General features: G+C 27.7%; 2 protein-coding genes across 8 annotated transcripts in view; one reads left to right on the forward strand and one right to left on the reverse strand.

Annotated features, from left to right (window-relative positions):
* Positions 1-4779: 4779 nt before the first annotated feature.
* Positions 4780-21764, forward strand: part of LOC113003382 — an 88310-nt gene continuing 71325 nt past the window's right edge. For 3 of the 6 annotated variants that reach the window (XM_039454035.1, XM_039454031.1, XM_026132535.2), the window contains exons 1-2: positions 4780-5051; positions 6590-6661. In XM_039454035.1, the coding sequence (XP_039309969.1) occupies positions 4892-5051; positions 6590-6661 (232 nt within the window). In that variant the 5' untranslated portion in view covers positions 4780-4891. Of the gene's footprint in view, positions 5052-5489; positions 5550-6255; positions 6355-6589; positions 6662-19318; positions 19384-21764 lie in introns of those variants that run through there. The other 3 variants (XR_003268431.2, XR_005575629.1, XR_005575630.1) reach the window with 3 other exon arrangements.
* Positions 12678-21764, reverse strand: part of LOC105207136 (vascular endothelial growth factor receptor 1) — a 36379-nt gene continuing 27292 nt past the window's right edge. The window contains exons 14-22 of one of the 2 annotated variants that reach the window (XM_039453967.1): positions 20337-20479; positions 20078-20246; positions 19905-20005; positions 19612-19762; positions 19301-19525; positions 18146-18314; positions 16411-16651; positions 14775-15212; positions 12678-14183 (exon numbers count right to left, since the gene is read on the reverse strand). In XM_039453967.1, coding sequence (XP_039309901.1) covers positions 13521-14183; positions 14775-15212; positions 16411-16651; positions 18146-18314; positions 19301-19525; positions 19612-19762; positions 19905-20005; positions 20078-20246; positions 20337-20479 — 2300 coding nt within the window. In that variant the 3' untranslated portion in view covers positions 12678-13520. Of the gene's footprint in view, positions 14184-14774; positions 15213-16410; positions 16685-18145; positions 18315-19300; positions 19526-19611; positions 19763-19904; positions 20006-20077; positions 20247-20336; positions 20480-21764 lie in introns of both variants that reach the window. The other variant, XM_026132525.2, reaches the window with a different exon arrangement.

The raw sequence follows: 21764 nt of genomic DNA on the forward strand, positions 1-21764 counted from the left end.
CTACTTTATTATAAGGCCATGAAAGAGAACAAACAGAATATTATTGATAGGACATTGTCTGGAAATATGTCCAAGTAAACGTTTATCGTCTGAATTGACTGTTTGACCTCGAGCAAATTTGATACAAAGTTCAGAATATAATCTGAATAGATAGCGTATTTTAAGCATAGTCATCGGAAAAAACATAAAATAACTTTAAAGAAAACTATAAATAATTTTTATTTAATAGAGTTTAATATTATTTCATTATTTTGATATTATTTAATAATTTTTATTATAGCTATGATCATTATTATCATGACGAATCAATATTGCTTCTGATAATTGCTAATCAGTAATTGATGAACGATGATATGTAATATTAAAATGATTCAAAACGATTTCACAGAAATATAGAAATATAAAAATAGACAAATTTACTTGACGAAATATACGTAAAATCTATTAAAATAAATATTAAAAATAAATAAATAAAAATCTATAAATAATCAGAAATTTATTTAAAAAATCTTATATTGTAAAAAGCATATCCCTCATTAAAAAATCAATTGAACTACTAATGAAACCATATAAAAGATTTTCTGCGAATACATTGAGAAAAAGATATTTAAAAATTATTTGTAGGATATAAATTTATTTCATTGAAATAAATCTTTATTTAAATACGATTACGTTTGTGTGAAATATATCTCATTTTCGTAAAATATATATTATTTTTCTTATTCTTCTAGATATATTTTACAAAAATATATATTTTGTCATTACAATCAAATTTTTATAACTCAAATATATCAAAGAAAAGATGTCATAAGTAACATTTGCTTCTGCAATATATTTTAACTTCTTTCTCATTCTAAGTATAAACTGGTTATCTGTGATCACGATGTTTTACATATTTATAAATCTAGAAAACATGAGAAAAAACCAGACAGTTGTGTGCATTTATTTCATTTGTCAACTAGTTGATTAGAGGTGTAACAAAGCATCTTTATTTTATTATGAAACTTAATCTGCCGAGAATAACGATCGAATTAATAGATGTGAAAAAAACAGCACCATGAATGTTTACATTTCACGTTCTTAGTTATAAGATCTTAGAGCTCAAATTTCTAACGAATGGGAAAAAACTATTGTATTGAATAATACATGAAAATTATAACGTATGCAATATATATTATTATTTCATATGTTTTATCAATTTTCTTTTCTTACAATATTTAATCACAAATTCTTTGTTTTTATATAATTTTCTTGAACTGAAGATTGACTTATTAAACAACTAAAATTGTCACAGAATAAAATAACCATAATTATAAAAATATAAGTATGTGTCCTATTTACAGATAATTATAAAGAGACAATTATATTGTTATTATTGTTATTATTTTATTTTAACGGTTGTTCTTAAAATTCTCAATGCAAATTATACGATACATTATATTTCATCATACTTAACTCTATATCTTCCTCGCCCCTATTATCTCAAGATTCGTCTTTCCTGTATACTCTAAATATACAATATACATATTTGTAGGGTATAGAGTTAGGAGTGGTAAGATATCATGTCTCGTATAATTCATTGAATTCTAAGAACAAGTAAAAATGATTTTGTTACAGTCTATATTTAAACTGTAACAAAATTGTAGAATGGTTACTGATCATTAGTATTCACTACGTTTTTATAAAAATTAAATTTTAATTTTGCAGCAATTTTTACAGGTGTATATCTCTCTATGTAATTTTAAGAAGTATGTTAGATATTCATTTTTTAACTTTAATTTAGTTTGAAGGCCTTGAATGTGGTTTTCAAATGTATTGTATTTGAATTTAATGTATTGTAATTGAATTTAATATGTGTAATGTGTGTATGAACTCGGCATAAGTTACATCATATAATGAGAGGAGTCACGAGATAATCGTGACTTATTTACATTACGAGCGTAAGACCTCGCTTTATAACCTTATAGCGGGCGTTGTATAATGTTTACTAGCAGCAAAGAAATTTTATTTAAAAACAATTTTTTTTAAATAAAATATATTTTATAAAAGATTCACAAAACCTAGGCACATATCAATGTGTGAAATTTACGAAAAATTATTAATTAGTGATTTTTATAATTACAAGTGCCTTTTGTAAAATTAGTTGTTAGTATTTCATGACTCCACTGCTATCTCACAAACGCATTTTTTTTCTCTTTTCATTAAATTGTAAATTATGTTTGTTCTATCCAATGAACTTTTACCTATAGGATGATTAGTATATTAAAGAAATCTTTGGCTAACAAATTAATGTTTTTAAAAATTGTATTGCGTTATTATTTACTGAGTTATTTTTAAAAAACGAAATGATATTCCGCTACTCCCTTTCTTCCTCTACACGAATATATCAACAGAAATAGATACAAATAAATGTTTCGATCCTCAGTTTTGGATCATTTTCAGTATAAATAATATAAAAAAATATTATGGTAGTACAGCGATATAAAATAAATTGCGCAAATCTTGACTATTCCATAACATCTATGGTACATGATTGAGGTGGTCAGAGTTAATTGCATGAAACATGTTCACAAAGTTGAAAAGTTCAGAACTAGAAAAGTCATGTACGTGGTACTTTATAACACGTCGTAATAAAAAATTTTTTAATAGTCAAGCTCAAAAACTGTTACATGCAATATTTCGCTAAGAGAACACTATGTAGAATAGAACGCAAAAACATACAGTAAAAAAAGAAATAATTGAAATAAGTTGCGAAAGTATGTAACTTACAATTAAGAACGTTGCTGTTTGATAGTTAAAGCGGATGAACATTGTAAAAACGATGATATTGTTACAAAACAATAAGCGGTATATTCAAAGTACATAATAATAAATAAACATCAAAGATAAAAGTGATTTAAGGGGTAACACTACCTTCAAGGCCCTAAACAGATACTTAAGTTTGGGAATTTATTGTGAGTAGATGAATAACTTTATATAAAACAAAACTTAGAGGACTTTATTGTACATGTATTAACAAGTAAAAAAATATTTTTTTATGTTTTTTTATGCACAAAATGGCGGCCCATTTACGAAATCTTTTTTTCTTAAAGATGAACTTTTGCGTACAAGTTTTCTACGACATGGTTCATATTGGAACAAAACGACAAAAATTTACATATTCAATACTAAGAAAGTACGTAGGGATTTTTAAAAATATTAATTTTTATTGAAATGGCAGCTATTTATAGAAAAAATTGTATTTTTGTCTAAAAATGTATTTCAAAATGCTGATTGTAAAAATAATTTTTAACATTTCGCAAAAAGCTTACATACTTCTCTGTAGAATAGTTACAAAAAGATTGTGATAAAATTTCAAGTCAACCGCAGATTTGAAAAACTGTGTTTTTCAGAGAAAAATTCGTTTAAAGTGATAGGGTCACTGCACCAGCCGTTGAACAATCAGAGCATGGAGAAGACGGGGCCGCTCCGAATCACCCGCAGCTACTCGGTAGACGCACAGAGACAATTCATTTAATCAGCTCAAACACTATAATACAGTTCAAATTTTGTTCTAGAACTACTTGCATTATATTTTTATAAATATAAACTAATGATTTAAGCAAAACAAAAATATCGATAATTTTTTTCAAACTTCAAAGGTAGTGTCACCCTTTAAGAGAGCTAAAAACATCAAGAATTTATAAACAATTCAACATATAAAGAGTAAAAAAAAATTCTTTAACCGCTTGCGATACTTTAAATCATATTCATAAAATTTGCAATAGCACAACTAATGATGTTCTAAATAACTATAAGAAAATTATTACGAGAAATATAAGATTTTATCAAGGTATTCAGGATGATATAGATATACTCAGAAGCAATGTTGAATCTAACAAGAAAAAGGTAATTTGACTTTCCATTAATTTTTAAATTATTTAGTACTCCAAAAAATATAAATAATATAAACAAGATATTATAAAATGTATATTAAATGTATATACATTTTGTCTTATTATTAACATTGGATATTAGCAGAGCAGTTGCAGTACAAAGATGTAATTTGATTGACAACTTTGAACTGACTTTAATAATTACTGCGATGTATTACAACAGGATAAACTACATGTCAAAGATAACTTGAAACAAATGGAATAGAAATTCAAGGAAGATAATTCTTATTTTGTTGGTTCTGTAAAAGTACATATATTTTTACAGATCATTAAAATTATTTATTTTATACAAACATAGAGAATATATCCAATCTTCCTTTTTATAAAATAATATATTACTACAAGAAAGTCATGATCATAAACACTTTATGGAAGAATTAAGAAAAAAAAATCTAGACGTATGTTTAGAATTAAACAATAAGCTTATATGAAAATAACATTCGTCTGTCTGGAATGACAAGACAATTACGACAGAACTGCATTCAATACAGAAAAAAGTTGAGAAATTCTTTGTAGATTTCCGACATGATACACCAATAGGTAAGTCTCCGGAGTTTTTTTTTTGGTAAAACTTTGGATGAGCTGCCTCACCTTTGATGACTTTGACTTTTACATATGTTATAGAGGCATGAATACTAAACAAGCTTTCCTTATAAATTAATCGGCGGTCTCCTATAGTTTTCGAGATATACTTAGAAAAAAAACAGTTTTTCTTAATTATTTTAGAAGATATTTATTAAAAAAAGTGTCAAATAAAAAATGAAACTTATACGAAACTATAAAAAACTCTACAAAAAAAGTCATATACATATTTTATCTAACTTCAATACTTTAGTCGTTATAATAGAAAAACTATTTTAAAATGAATTTTTTTTAAATTTTTATTAATAATTCATTTTCAGTAATAACTGCACATACACTCACACACACGCACACGCGCGCGGTGGTTCAAGGAGATGGGCCGTCAGATGACCCTGTCGTTAGTGGACCAACTGATTGTGAGACAGGTCCACCCCCTTGTATCTCCCACGCGTGCGCGCGTGCGTATGTGTACTTGTTTCGCTCTCGAGACGAAAGAGAGTGGGATGGACCTTGCTTTGTGGCCATTTACTACAAGTGTGTATTATATTTATTTTAAAACAGTTTTTCTACTATAACTACAAAAGTATTGAAGTTAGGTAAAATATGTATAGGGGAGACCGGGGCAAATCGTTAGACGGGGTAATTCGATAATTGGAAATATCTTTTTATAGGTACATATTAAAAATTTAGTTTAAATACTGTAAACACGTCCTAATGTAACGATGTTACTAACAAAGTTTTGTTGGTAACGACGTCATATTGAAGTCGTAGTGAAAAATATGTTTTGCAACAGTCAAAGTATTTTTTAATAGTCAGCATTTTTTCGAAATTTAAGTAAGATAATAAAGTTTATTTGAAAACTTTGAATATATCGTGTCCGGTTGAATGTATTTGAAACATTTTGTGTTTATTTTTTGCTGTGTGATATCTATTTTTGTCGATCATACGCAATAATGCGCACAGTTGATGTTGAGGTTATTCATAATACCGAGCACCGGGGCGATTCGTTAATACTGATTGCAGGGCCTATAGGTAACCCTAACCTTACGTTGACTACGTTACGAAGGTCTACGCTACGCAGAGTTAAGCATTGAGGCAAACTGAAATTCTTTATTGATTTAGTTCAAACTTGATAATATTGTGTATTTTAGTAGATAGAACATGAATATGAATATAAAATCGTCGTTCTTAAGCAGGTAAATGTTATAAAGCGTTAAAGATTGACACTTGTGAGGTTAGGAAATCTGTCACACCAATGGCATAAAAAGACATGCGAACGTGTATGTTTGCATTTGTCTTTTGTATACCTATATCCTTTTTTAAATAAAAGAAAGTCTTAACAACAGCTTTTTTACAGTCTTTCAACTTAAAACACGAATTTCGGGATATTTCCGGACGAGTTACAAATTACCTCGGGCTTGGGGCTATTCGTAATTCTTGGCACTGGTCGACATTTTGATATGTACTTTAAAGCACTTCCATGTTCTATCTATACCGGCATTGTGAAGAGGAAGGTTCAACCTTTCAAACCGTCTCATTTTTTTTTTTTTTTTTTTTTTAATGAATATAGGACTCAGGAGACACAAAAGAAAAAATGGTCTAACGAATAGCTCCGATCTTTCCTATAACCTTTTTTGTAGAGCTTATCACGAGCTTCATTTTTTGTTTGACTCTTTTTTTTGTAAAATGAATATTTTCTGAAATATTAATTAAGAAAAATTGTTTTTCTTTCTCTAAGTATATTTCGAAAACTGCACGAGACCGCCGATTAATTTATAAGGAAAAGTTTTTCAGTATTTATGCCTCTATACATATGTAAAGGTCAAGATCATAAAGGGTAAGGCAGCTTATCCGAAGTTTTTTGTTCATATGCTTATTTGATTGCATGTGCCTTTAACCTCCTTACCAAATTTTGTGATTATAACTCCGAATAATTATATAATGATGTTTCTTCTCGTAGCATATAATGCTATACGTTGTCCTTGTCCGATTTTTTACAAGTTAATCAATTTAATATTCAATTTAAATAAGTTATTTTTAGTTAAATTTTAATTTTTTTTATTATTTTTCAGGTTCAACATCGGCAAAAAAAGAATATCAGTATCCAAAATACCTTGTTGCAAATGATGAACCGGATATAAGAGGTCAGTATTTGATATTAGTCTTTTATTTAAAACTTTTTCTCTGTCTAATATTTCAACACCGTTCCAAAATCACCAGACATGTTAATTCTATGATCTGTAATAACCGAATGAATCGTATATTTCTATTAATGTGATTGCTATCTTCTATGATTCTAATAAAAATCTGCTTGTCTACCACACATATATAAGGCTTTGCCATCTTTACAGTTAATTTTGTATACATTAGATTGAGAACTAATTTGGGAGTTTATTTTTTTAAACTTTAATTTTATTTAATTTATTTAAGCCTGTGTATGGCATGCAAACAGTGGAGTTATTTTTAAAAAAATTTTTTAATTTTTCGGAGATTGTATTAAGGGGATGGTATATGTATGTTAAGGGATGGTGAAAAAAAGAGGAAATTCCTTATTCGTATCTTGCTCTATACTGTTATTAATGTTGCTTAATTGAGTTGGTAGAATTTAGTTAGTGCGTAGTCTTTTTCTTATATTATTAAAAATGATGTCCAACGGATATCGTTTATCAATAATATATTAATAAGTTTGTTGAAAAGTAGAATGCGGAAGAGTGAGAACTCTGTCAAGTAAGCTCAAAATTGTAATTCTTTTTTGGAAAAACGAATGACTCAAGTAAAAATTGAAATATCACAAAGAAAACGTCAGTTTTTGATACTAGTCATAAATTATAAAAATTTCTTATTAAAGTTACATCAAGAAAATTTATTTCTTTATCTTTCACTTTTATGATAAAATTAAATCTCGGGTGATAAGAATCGAATGTGTTCAATAAGTATCTATCCCTGACTTATAAGTTTTGGTTTTTAAATATTATCCAATTATTATTTAATTTTTCTCAAAAATAAAACACTAGAATGTATTTCATATTCTATATATTTCACTTGTACAAAAAATTGTTTCTAATTTAATTTCAGTCCTTATAAATAAAATATTATGAATGTTAAGTACAAATTGTCGAGATCTTTATTTATACATCTCTTATTACACACACACGCGCGCGCACATTCATATGCATATAAAAAAAGCATATAATTTAGAATTAAACACTTTCATGAATTTGCACAAATTACGGTATACTATAAAACATTAATAAAAGAATGTCTCTGTCATGATTACGTCTTTGCGATAAAGTAAAAAAATAAAAAATAAAAAGTTAATAACTATATAAACTGTGAATAAGTTGCAGTAGATATTAATTTAGATATTAGTAGTCAAGTAGAAAATCTATAACGCATTTTTTCTTATTTTCTATATGATTTAATATATTATCTTGCTTATAAACACTTCCAAGCAGATTGTTGTTCTTTGTACATAATAAGAAACATTATTGTAACATTAGAATGTTACAATTGATAGTATCTTATAATATTACACTAATTACATATCTAAATTTGAAATCTTAGATAAAAAGTACGTGTAAGGATGCATAATCTAATTAATTTAATAATTTCACAATACATTCTACAAATAGATCAATGATGCAGATATATGTATAAATATTGTAAATCATTTGTCATATATATCAATTATTTACTTGAAAATAGTATATTGAAAAATGTATAGTTTGATAAACGCTTTAAAAATTTAAATTTTCTAAATGAGTACGTCAATAATGCGTTAAATATTCAAATGTTAGAGAAAAAGCTAATAATATTGCACCTATTTATATTTTATCAATAACTTTATTAATAATCAATATTTTATATTGCAACTTAAAAGATTATATTTGTCAAAGATTATATTTGTTGTTTAATAGATTCCAGACTCTTTATTACTAATAAGGGTCATGTCACGGGTGTCCGGCGCTGATTTAATTTTCCTTGAAATATGTTTAATAACATATTTCACGAAAATCTATAAAATCTATATTTTTTTATATCAGCAGAATCTCATGTTTAGGGGTAAAGCATTTTGAAAAAAAAACGGCATTTTTTTGGGGGGGCAAATAGCGTCGAAAGTATAGGAGAAAAAAAAATTTTTTTTAAACAGAAGTTGTACGGTTTAAAGAGTATTTTAAAGTTGTAAAGAAAAACATTTTTTTGTTTTGTTTAACAAACTACCTCCACTACCCAAACTTTTTTGCAAATGTTTCAAATTTTTTTTCAGTCAAAGTAAAGGTTATGTTTTGCCAATTATCCAATCATATGTAATAAAAGTATCTTACGAAATATCATTTTTGAGAATTAATTATAAACGCTTCCGTATATTCTACCTGTGCTCATATGCGTAATTACTTTGAATCGTTGAACAATAAAACATACTTCGATAAATAGAAAATTGTTGCGATTGATGTATCCAGCAATACAGATTATTTAAAAAAACATTAACTATATAAGGAAAACCGGGGCAATTTGGCAGAGGAGGCAATTTGAAAAATAGAAATGTCTTTTTATGAGTACATATTAAAAATTTATTTTAAATACTATAAACGCGTCTTAATGTAACAATGCTGCTAACAAAGTTTTGTTGGTAACGGCGCCATATTGAAGTCATAGTAGTAAAGTATATTTTGCGATAGTCGAAGTAATTTCTGATAGTCAACATTTCTTCAAAATTTAAGTAAGATAAGTAAGACTTTTTTTGAAAACTTTGAATGTATCGTATCCAGTTCAATGTATTTGAAACATTTCGTGTTTACTCTTTGCTGTGTGATGTCTATTTTATGTCGATCTGCACACAGTTTATGTCTAGGCTTCAAAACAGCAAACGTCGAATCATCATTCGGACGACTTTTTTTTCATATTTGCGTTCTATGTACCAAATACACAATTTAATACTCAACAAATGTAATTACACGAAATATGAATAATCCTTGATTTGTTCCGAAAACGCTAAAGCAATAAAATTCTTTATTGTGCGTTTGTACTTTTTTATTGTATGTAATATTTCTTCATAATACTATATATCCTTTTCTGAATAAAACAAAGTTTTAACAATAGCTTTTTTACATGTTTTTTATTTTAAAACATAAATTTTAGAATATTTTCGGACTAGCTTCAAATTATCCCGGGCTTGGGGCTATTCGAAATATTTGGCATTAGTCGACATTTTTATATGTACTTCAAAGCAAGTACATTTCTGTATTCTATCTATCATGGCAATGTAAAAGGGAAGGTTTAATCTTTCAACGTTTTTTTTAATGAATATAGGGCTCAAGAGACGCAAAAAAAGTCTTCCGAATTGCCCCGTCTCCCCCTCTCTCTCTCTCTCTCTCTCTCTCTCTATATATATATATATATATATGTATATATATATATATATATATATATATATATATATATATGTATATATATATATATATTTGTCATCTTCAATTATTTTATAACTATGTAATTTATAAGTTGATAATCGAGATAGATTTCTTCCGTTACTTTCTACCCATTATAATGAAAAATGCTATCCAGCAATAATTTTTGTATATTTTTTTTAAATTCTATTTCTGCTTCAATTACTAATGTTTTTGTTAGATAGATTGAACTTATAAACACCAATAAAAGTCTAACAACATTAAGCGGATTAATAATCATTTCTAAAGATGTTAAACTTCTTTTTGTATTGTAATATAAAAACAATTTATTGTTAAATTGCTTTTATATTACAATCAAAAAAGAAGTTTAACATCTTTGGAAATGATTATTAATCTTCTTAATGTTGTTAGACTTTTATTGGTGTTTATAAATTTAATTTATCTAACAGAAACATTAGTAATTGAAGCAGAAATAAAATTAAAAGAAAGTATACAAAAATTATTACTGGATAGCATTTTTCATTATAATGGGTTGGAAGTAACGGAAGAAATCTATCTAGATTATCAAAAATCTTCTAAACAAAATAAAACAAAATTTTTTTTTCTTTACGACTTTAAAGTACTCTTTAAGCCGTACAACTTTTATTTAACAAATTTTTTTCTCTCTCTTATACTTTCGACGATATTCATTCCAAGAGAGAAATACTGTTTTTTTTTCCAAGGATGTGTTTTATCCCCTAAACATGAAATTTCACTGATATAAAAATACAGGTCTCTTAGATTTTCGTGTTTAACAACATATTTCAAGGAGAATTAAATCGGCGCCGGGCACCCGTGACATGTTTCTTGTAAGTAGGGGAAGGTTAGGCAAGGTGGTGAGATAAAAGGTATTTCCCGTATCGATTCAAATGCAGGAATCACAATCAAACATACGCGTTAGATGTAGTACCTCTGTCGTTGAAAATTATCCACAAACCAACAAAATAGGTAGCTGTGTTATTAACTCAGATTGTAATTTATATTTTTTGCAATTTTCTTATAATATTATTTCTCTTTTTTTCACTTGTGACATTATTATTAAATTATGGTATTAAAAACTTTTAAAGTATCTCATCTTGCCCACGGAGGTATCGTTTTACCTACTCGTGGGGCAAAATAGAGAGAAATGCTTTTCTTTATTTTTTAAAGTAAAATTTATAATTCTCTGAAGATTTTATTTAATAATAATTATATTCAAAGATTAATATCCAAAGAACATATAAAAATTAAAAATGATTTGTTGATTAGAAAAACTAAGCTTTTATTCATCTTTAATTCTTAACTATTATACACCGTCTTGCCCACATTCCCATACGTGATTTATAAAAATGTAACGACACTACATAATGAATAGAAAATAAAATATGGTGGTAATATGGCCACCCCAAAAATAAATTTAAGAAAGTGGTTTTGTTTAAAAAATATTCATTATTTTGTTATAAAATTATATATTTTTCATTTTCCGTCATTTAAAATTGTCCTTCATTCAGGAACACATTAGGGATATCATTTTATCCTTATTTAGAGGAGAAGAGGGTATTATGACTACTGTGGATGGCTACTCCTCTTATCTCTGTTATTAGATGACGAATTCTGACAATTGCTCATGAAATTATTCATTAAATAGCACGTTGTTTTTTAATGGCGATAATACGCCAAAAAGGCTGAAAATTGTTATAAGGCATTTTTACTTACGAGCACTTCTAAACTTCTTCAAGGTACATTTTAGCATTTAATTACATATACTTCCTCATTCTTTTTAAACGTGAGCATGTTATTACACAAATGTATGTATACCCGAGAGTTTCTTTTGTTACTTGACTTTTTATTCGGCTGTATACATTTCGAGTTATGTAAAGTTGAACAATAATATTGGATTTTGTTAATGTTTTAAGCAAAATTTTCATATAGAAATATTTTTTCGATTAATTAATTGTTACGCTAGAGGATGGTATTCAGAAATATCATTTTATGTTTGTTGTTTGTTATTTAATGTTAAACAAGAATAAATAGGAGGACCATCATGGGATTTTAGCCGGTAGGAGTTTGGCATAACCCGCCACTCTTCCCCGAAAGGGGGGGGGGAGGGAATCCATGAGGATTTTCCCATGTAAAAAAAGGGATAAAATGTTTTCTATATTTCTAACGATATCTCTAAAGTTTCTGAACACAGAAAAATTGTAAATAATGAAAAATTAAAAATATTTAATTTTGTAACAAAATACTGTGTTTTTTTAAATTAAATCAAGTTTTTAAAATTATTTTTGAACTAGCCATATTACCATTATTTCTTTTGTTCACGGATTATGCAGTGCGTTACATTTTTATAAATCGCGTTCTAAGTAATAAATATTTCATTACTTTGAGCTTAGAATTTATTAAACAACACTTTGACGAATATAATCGTTCTAGTTTCAATGTAAAATATATAATTATGAACAAAGTTATTCAATAAAATGACAATGGGTCATATTACCTTCTTCTCTTCTAACATTAAACAATAAGGATGAAATGATATCTCTAATATCTCTGAACGCAGCCTTTTAGAGTGCTAATCGATTTGACAAAGAAATATTTTAATGTAAAAATTTACTTAAATAGCTATATTATTAAAATGGTATGCTACTGAATAATTTTTCCATAACTCGAAAGATGTAGAAACGAACAAAAAATTAAGCATAAAAAAAGTTAAATAACAACAAAGAAATAATTTAAAAAATTGAGTGTACATGTATTCTTATCATAATATGCTCAAGTTTGAAAACAATAAGAAAGTATGTGTAATTAAACATTTAAATATACTTTAGTAAAAGTTTCAAAATACTGAAAAGTAAAAATGCCTTACAATAACTGTCGGTTATTGTGTATTGGCATATTAGAGGGCCATTATTACGCTATACCATAACAACAAGCTATTAAACAAATCTAATGATTCCATAAGAATGGAGATCACCTAACAATGGAGATAACAGGAGTAGCTGTAATACAGTAGCCATAATACTACTTTCTCCTCATATAATTCTAACATTTGGCACTGTTTACATACTTTATAGTAAAAAAAGTGTAATTTAATAAAATAATTTAGTCGTTCAGTAAAAAAGTATCACTATAAACGTAATGAGGAAACAGTATAAAGCTTTGTAAACTAGAATTTGTATTGTACAAATTGCCGTTATAAGAAAAAATCAATAAAATTAAAATATTTGTGTATTATGTAGAAATATACTGTTTCACTCTCTTGCTGTGCAATATATGTATGTATATCCAATAAAATATATTCTTTTTTTTTACTTCTGTTGAATTCTCAATATGTTATTAATCGCCATGGCACATCGATTAAGAGATATTTTGCAAATATTAAATTAGTTATTAAATCACTATACTATTACTATCAATGATATTATTGTGATGTAAATACATCATTTATAACTAACACAGTACAAAGTAAAATCTTACTACGGTATAGATTTATGAATAAATTACTAAATCGCATTGAATCTTACTCTTAAAATAAAGTGATCTACACAAGAGCGTGCGATTAAAATTTCTAAACAGATTAAGTTCTTTGGCCCATCTCACGGTTACTAATCATCACGTAACTGGGATTACTGAAACTATCTGGCATACCATTTCTCAGATCATTCTTCTGTTTCGGCATATTTACGTAATTGTCTTGCGTGCTAATGATGGACGGTGCATAACCTTTCTTTCTTGAGTCTGTCATGTCCGGGTTTGCAACGTTTTCGTCGGTGCCGTTCAGATCTATCAAATGAAGATTTCGCGGCGTGTTACAATAACCGGAATCTCGATCGATCGGTCTATCAACCGCCTGATTCTTCATCGCTTGCCTCTGCCGCGAGAACTCCGCTCTTCGCTCTTGAACATTAATAGGTTTCAAATAGGGATCCTCGGGCTTCAGCATGGGGGACAGCTCAACCGCGTCTTCGGAGTCCGACGCAGGAGATGGAAACTCGAAATGCATGTGGTCCTGTGGTCGAGGGCTAAATATCCCAGACTCATCTGTCGGGCAACCGGGACTCATGCATAAGTATGACGAATCAGATTCGCCTTTCGAGAACGGTGAATTCACGTAATCGTGATTCGGTGATGATAAAACTGCATGATCTGGAGCAGACATCATCGTTAAATAGTCGTTTTTGCCGCTCTCCAGATTTATTGTGTTCATGTCCATGTATGGTGTATTTAGACTGATGTAGTGCTGGAACAGAAATAAAAGATATTTTTGTTATGTGCTGTATCTTCTTTGAAGTATAAAGTAAATGGTTCAAATACCGACAGTGTTTCAGATATTAGAAATTTAATCTTATAAATGCTTTTTTGAATATATAAATTATATTATTATCTATATAATTGTATTTCATATAATAATGATTATATTATTATATAATATAATATTCATGTAATAATAGTATAATTATATTATTGCATAATAATTGTATTCAATTTTGCTTGAATCCTTAAGTAGTCTACTCATTATTATAATTTTGTTAAAATGACTTCAATTATCTAATTAAAAAAAAGCATTTAAAATCGGATTTCTAATATAATTAATATTTAGAATACTATAATTAGGTCATTTATTTTATAATTACATACATTAACATATATATATATATATATATATATATATGTTAATGTATGTATGTATAAGATCTATTATTGTTATTTATACTTTTTTTTAAAAGCTATTTTATATACATGTATATGTATATTAGTATCCATCTTGTTGCTCATATTTTATGACGTATTGTCATTATCATTATAAGACAAAAATGACAAAATAACTCACCAATCTCACACTTTCTTCCAATAAGTTTCCAATGTTCTCTACAAGATCCGTAAAGCTTGGACGTAGTGACGGTTTGGCTTTCCAGCATTGTAACATTATGTCATATACTTCCCGAATACTGTATTCCGGCTGCTCCATTCTATAGCCCTCAATTAACTTTTGATATTGTTTCTCTGCCTCCATACCAGGATACGGTGTCTCAGCCAGAGTGAAAAATTCCCAAAGTACTATGCCGAAGCTCCATATATCAGATTGCGTTGAGAAAACTCGATCTCTGATCGATTCAATGGCCATCCATTTTATAGGCACCGGACCATCACCTTTTTTCTTGTAATTGCCATCTTTATACATGGTCTTCGCTAAACCAAAGTCGCAAATCTTCACTATGTTGTCCTCGGCAAGTAAAATATTTCTTGCCGCCAAATCACCATGCAATACCTGTAGAAATGCATTTGTATTATCATGAAAGATGCATCTAATGCGTAAAGTATAGAAGATAGAAATACGAGTGTTTGAACATAATTTAACCCAAGTTTAACCATAATTTAACAACAGTTTGAATCCAATTTTAAAGATTCTGTTCTTTACATTATTTGAAACGATGCAATTCTAATTTATACCTTATGTATACTATTTTTTAGTCGTATTGTAATTTTTAATCGTATTATATGAACACTCCAAGCAACAATTTGATGTTGTATAGACGTACAAACGACGTTCCGTTTTTCATGCACGTTTATTTGGTGCTGAACGTGACCTGAACACATCTTTCTATGTACAATTTACCGTCCAAAGACATACAATAGATAGATAAATGCAATGTAAAACTCATATAAACGTCTAATATGCATAATATGTATATTTAAAAGACGTTGTATAAACATCTTTTAAACATGCGCATTGTCTTTATTGTATAACTAAAAATATAGTTATAATAGTTATATTAATACATTTTAATATATAGTATTACTTTTCAGGAATATCAAATTTCTAAATTAATTTTTAAATTAAACTAAAAAAAATTTTACTATCAAAATATTATTATTTACTTTCACCTTCACCGCTCTGCCCAATTTTAGAGATTTGACTTCAAGACAAATTTTCTTGTTTTAAAACATATTCTTGTCAACATAAGAATAGAAAGTTTCCTAGTGCTGTCCGTTTTGTTCTATCGCATGAATTTTATTTACGAAAAATGTAACTTGCTGCGTCCATTTATCAATCAACGATGCCGCATACTATTATATATGTGCAAGATAATTTTTTGGACGTTCTTTAGATATCTATTATATAACAATAAAAACGTGATGTTTTAGAACTATTATTGAAATATTTGTATATTAAATTTGTAAAATAAACTCATCTAATATTATTTAATAAAATTAAAATTAAAAACATTAATTTTAACGAGTTAAAAGATCGCGCACATTGATAATAAATGTCTTTATTGTAGAGTATCTAAACAATATTCTTGGACAATATTCTGGGACATATGTTAGATGTCTAATCTTTCAACGACATAAATGGACTTTTCACGATATACTTTGGATGTTCCGTAACATTGAATTGTTGCTTGGTATGCGATCTTACTTTGATTTTTTTTTATAATTTTACAACTATCTATGTTAAAACTGACCTTTCTTTGACTGAGATATTCCATTCCACGTGCTACTTGAAATGCCCAAGACAATAGGTCTTGAGTACAAATTGGTTTGAGGTTTTGGTCTTTATAGTCACCACAATAATTTGATCTCCATCCTGGTTGAGATGAATTACTGTTGACGCAGCTGTCTGGTAAGAAGTTAACCTCTGCAGAGTCCGAATTCGTTCCCGGACAATAGTGCACTACCATATCGGTGTCTGAATTTGCACTAAGACTGCGAGAAAAGGACAATGCTGCATATTTTATCCTATCACAAGGACAAAAAAGAAAAGAAGAACCTTGTTAAACCACAACCCTTGCATGCATTAGTTTGTGCGTGTGTATTTTATTTATTGTTAGTGTATTATCTTAGAGTATACAAACACAAATAATTTATTACACAGATAATTAACCAATAATTAGAGCTTCTCAAATTCTCATGCAGATTAAACTACTAATGCAAAATTCTTTGACGTTGGTATACAAATTTACTTTGCTAAACATTTCTACATTTAAATGAATAATATAACATTGTTAATTTTTTAATTTTAGTTTTATTAAGATAGTACATAGTGACGAATTGAAAACAATGAGAATTTCTTGAAATTGAAACTGTAGATACTAAACGATACTAGAAGACGTTGACGCGTTGGTGCAATCACAATAAAATTAGCCATTTCAATATTAAGATATAAGTAATTAAAAACAGTACGTCACCTATTCAAAGTTCATAAAAGTATCACATTTATTTTTATAGTGCCTAAACTAGAAATAACATGTTAATAAAAAACAAACGTGTGATGAAGGAACACGAAACGGATATTGTAAAAAAATGAAATGTTTTACATTAAGTTTGGAAAATAAAATAAAAAACATGCAATTCTCAATTTTGATTGATTTTATATAGAGGCGACTGAGGAAGCGGCTGTGAACAAATGGCCAATGAGTATCGAGTTGCATTAGTCTGTGTTTATTTGTATTTATTTTTTTTGCGTATGACATAAGTTTTCTCCAAAAGTTTTCTTTTATTAGCAAGAATGAGAGATGCTAGTATCACCACAGAGCGCGTAATGGGATTTAACTTTTGAATAGTATTGTCGCGAATGTACCTTAATATATACAAGGTGGTTAATAAAACCTATTATCTTGTAAGTTGATAGAGCAGATCAAACCAAGAAGAAAAGTCTTTTACCATTTTTCAAAATTGACAATATTTACCGAGATAAAAATTAATAAAGTCGGCAAATGAGCACGTATTTTTCCTACCCACCATATGCGAAGACTGCCCGTCGGTCGCCAAACCAATGGCAGCCGCGGCAGGCGGCGCAGTGAAAAGAGAAGAGCAACAATGGTTGTCTTACCCGCCGACGGGCGGTGAGTAGGAAATGTACGTGCTTATTTGCCAAATTTAATAATTTTTATCTCAATAACTATTACGAATTTTGAAAAATGGTAAAGAACTTTTCTTCTTAGTTTGACTTGCTCTATCAACCCACGAAAACATAAATAGTATTTATCAAACACCCTATATATTCCTTCTAAAATATTTTTTAGTACATGAAGAAAGAATATTTGCTTTTTCAATTAATTTGTATTGCATTTTGCAAAAGCTGCAGCCAATTTAGAATACATTCAGAAATATTTTTTAAATGTTAGTTAATACAACTATTTATTAATAACACAAATATAACAATAATAAATTGTTTAGAATATGAATTGGTAAACAAACCTGTTATTACTACTGACGCTGACAGTTCTTGTCAATATATCCATGCCGATAGTAAGATCGAGTTTTCCAGTTTTGAGATCGATTTGATTAATGAAATCATTTCTATGTCTTAAAAGATAATTGTGTAAATTACCAAAGCGACAATATTCGACAATCACCAGCAGTTCGCCTGTTGTAATACAATTACCAACGATTAATTAATAATTACTTATCTTTTTTATTATTTTTCGGTTTTGCTTAAAATTCATAATACATGCAGAGTGTTCGAATAGGTGACAGAAAATTTAAAAAGTAATTCTACATGACAAAATAAGATAAATGTTAAGAATAACAAACACATGAATATTAGGCATTACAATAAAAAACGATACTCGCCCCTTCCCAATCTTGTTATTCTTGATTTTATAATTGTGAATGTTTAAATATTCATATAAATATTTAAATATTCACGTAATAAATATGTTATTACTTTTACACATTTAAACATTTATAATTAAAAAAATAAAACCTTAAACGCGTCATTTTGTTTTCTTGATCTTTGTCTTATTTTATCATCCAAAAATCATTAGTTTTTATTTTCTCTCACTTGTTGTTAAGCGCTCTATAGAGCTCTTTTTTAATGCATTATTTTAGCAGAATATTTAATCACTTTTAAGAGGATGCTAAAGTCATTAATTTTAGCGACGGAACAGCAATTTATACACATATATATTATTTACAAAGCATCAATACGTCACTATATCAATATTACACGCACACATACCAATAAATTTTTGTGTGACTTTTTTATATCAAATTAGGTGACTATGTTTAATTTTAAAAACTCGATGTCATTTCTTCATGTAATCTACATGTCTAGAGAATTCAATTTTATAAATATAACTTAAAAGCTTTTATATCATACAAATATTGACAGTTCTGTACACTATATTGGTATAAGAAACAATAAAAAATATTTGAATTAAAATATTTGTTTTGTTTTTGGCATAAAATCCATATTGTAGACATGAATTAATGAGTAAATTTTAATTTTAGAAAAAGATTTCCAAATCTGTAAAATACAATATTACAATCAAAAAGTCACAAAATTATTGCACTTTATTGATAAAACAAATCGACTTTAGGATCCTCTTAACGTAGTTTTTTAATACATACGTTTTGAAATATTTTTAGTACAAGCACCAAGAAGATTGACAACATTCAAGTGCTTGCCAAGGTGCACCATGATTTTCAATTCACTTGCAAGTGCACGAACATAAGTTGGATTAGTAGTTCGACGAACCATCTTCACGGCGACAGTGGTGACAGTTTCAGCTTCACATATTCCTTGTGCTTCCGCCTTCATTACTACGCCAAACTCGCCACTGCCCAATTGTTTTCCTAAAAAAATAATTAATTAAAATGACTACTATATTAAACCAAATAGTTTGATATTTATAACGTTATAAGAGCACAATTGCGTTTACCTAGCTTTAATCGTTCTCTTGGAAATTCCCATTTCTTATCATAAGGAAGTAATTCTGCTTGATCGTCAACCGTCAAATCAGGATTTAAACATTCTAAAGCACCTTCTTCAAAGTGCATAAGACCTGCTTCCATCAATTCCTTTCTCATTTTCTGAAACGATTTAATTTTAATTTAATTTAATTATATTTTTTATAAAATATTTTCTTAGAACATAATATCGAATTAAATTTTATATGTTATATTATATTATACATATATTATAATAATTATGAAATATATTAAATATATTTACCTTTTCACGACGAATCTTAATCGTAAAAAAGATCGCTACAATCAGTAGTATTAAACCCAGGACAGCTACTATAGCAGCAAATATTATATCATGTTTGTTACCTGCGAAAACTTTCAGGTTTTTAATCTGATTAATATTATTTTATGAATGTAATATTTGCTTATAAAACCGACCTTTTGCATTTTTCACTGTTATTTGCTGATAAGTCTCATTGGTGCCCAATCGGCTAATAGCTCGACACGAATATTTTCCACTATCATGTTGTTTCAAGTATTTTATATTAAGTTCTTGATAATCATATTTAAAAAAATATTGATCATTTTCCTTCAGCAATATATTATCCTGAAAGTTATTGAAGATATTAACAACATATTTTACATATATATTGCGCTTAGTTTCATTAAATAAAAATAACTGCAAATGCACATATACCTTGTACCAAGTGACTGTTGGTTTTGGCATTCCTTTTGCAAAACATTGCAAAATCACTGTCTTGTGGCCTTCGGCAATTACATCGATAGTTTTTACTTCAGTTTTATTCATATTAGTTGTAATAAAAAACGGTGGTATCGGATCTGTAAAATATATCAAATGTATAAAAAAATTAATTCAGACATTTTGTAAGTGTAAATAATAGATCTTAATTAAGAATAACTACATCTTTTATAATAAATGAGCTTTGTGCACACAAAAATATATATTTTCATATACATATAATATAAATTTTTTAAATATATAGAGAAAAATCGTTAATATTAGCATAGAACTAAAGCAATTTACTCATTTCTCAAAACTAAACTTTGTACTATATTAATACTAATAAAAACGTGATCTGTTTAGTTAAGTAAAAAATAATAATAAAATAAAAAATAAAAAATAAAAATCCATAGTTTATACATTCATGATTTTTTTTGTATGAAATCTGTTAAACAATTTTTTTGAAAGCAATAAAATTTGCACAATTTTCTCTTGCAAATAGCAGTTTAAACAATAGTAAGCATATTATTGATAATATTAGATCATTTTACATATTTGTAACTTCCTAAAAGTGTTTTGTTTATATTTTTCTCTCTTTCATATTTTCCTCGTAACATAGTTCGGAACATAAAATCGCTATACACCTCTTCATGAAAACAAACAATAACTATAAAATCTTCAACTATAATGTTGACAGAGACTTCATGAATTTTTTTACATTTTCATTAATACTTTGACAAAAAATAGTGTCAAACGCGACACATTTACGCATATGTATACAGGGAAAGAGAGTATTTTGGCTATTGTGTACGGCTACTCCTATTATCTTCGTTATCAGCTAACGAATTCTATCAATTTCTTATGGAATTATTCGTTTAGTAGTTCGCCGTTTTTTAAAGGCGCTAATATGCTAATAATGACAATTAACTGACAATTGTTATAAGGCATTTTTACTTTAGAACACTTCTAAAGTTTTTCAAAGTACATTTTAAAATTAATTACACATACTACCTCATTGTTTTTAAATTTGAGATATTATCACACAAATTTATATACACGCAAGTATTTTCTGTTATTTAACTTTTTATTTGGCTGTACACATTTTAAGTTATACAAAATTAAACAATTACATGGAAATTTGTTAATATGGTTTTTTAAACAAAAATTTTATATTGAAATATTTTTTTTGATAAATTAATTGTTATTCTAAAGGACAATTCAGAAACATTAAAGATATTATTTTATGTTTGTTTTTTAATATTAAACAGAAATAAAAACAGAGCTTTCTAATGATATCTATAAAGGTTTTGAATGCAGGGAAATTTTAAACAATAAAAAATTAAAAATATATAATTTTTTAACAACATACTGTGTTTTTTTAAA

The sequence above is a fragment of the Solenopsis invicta genome, chromosome 1 (assembly GCF_016802725.1).
Source record: "Solenopsis invicta isolate M01_SB chromosome 1, UNIL_Sinv_3.0, whole genome shotgun sequence".
NCBI classification, from domain to species: domain Eukaryota; kingdom Metazoa; phylum Arthropoda; class Insecta; order Hymenoptera; family Formicidae; genus Solenopsis; species Solenopsis invicta.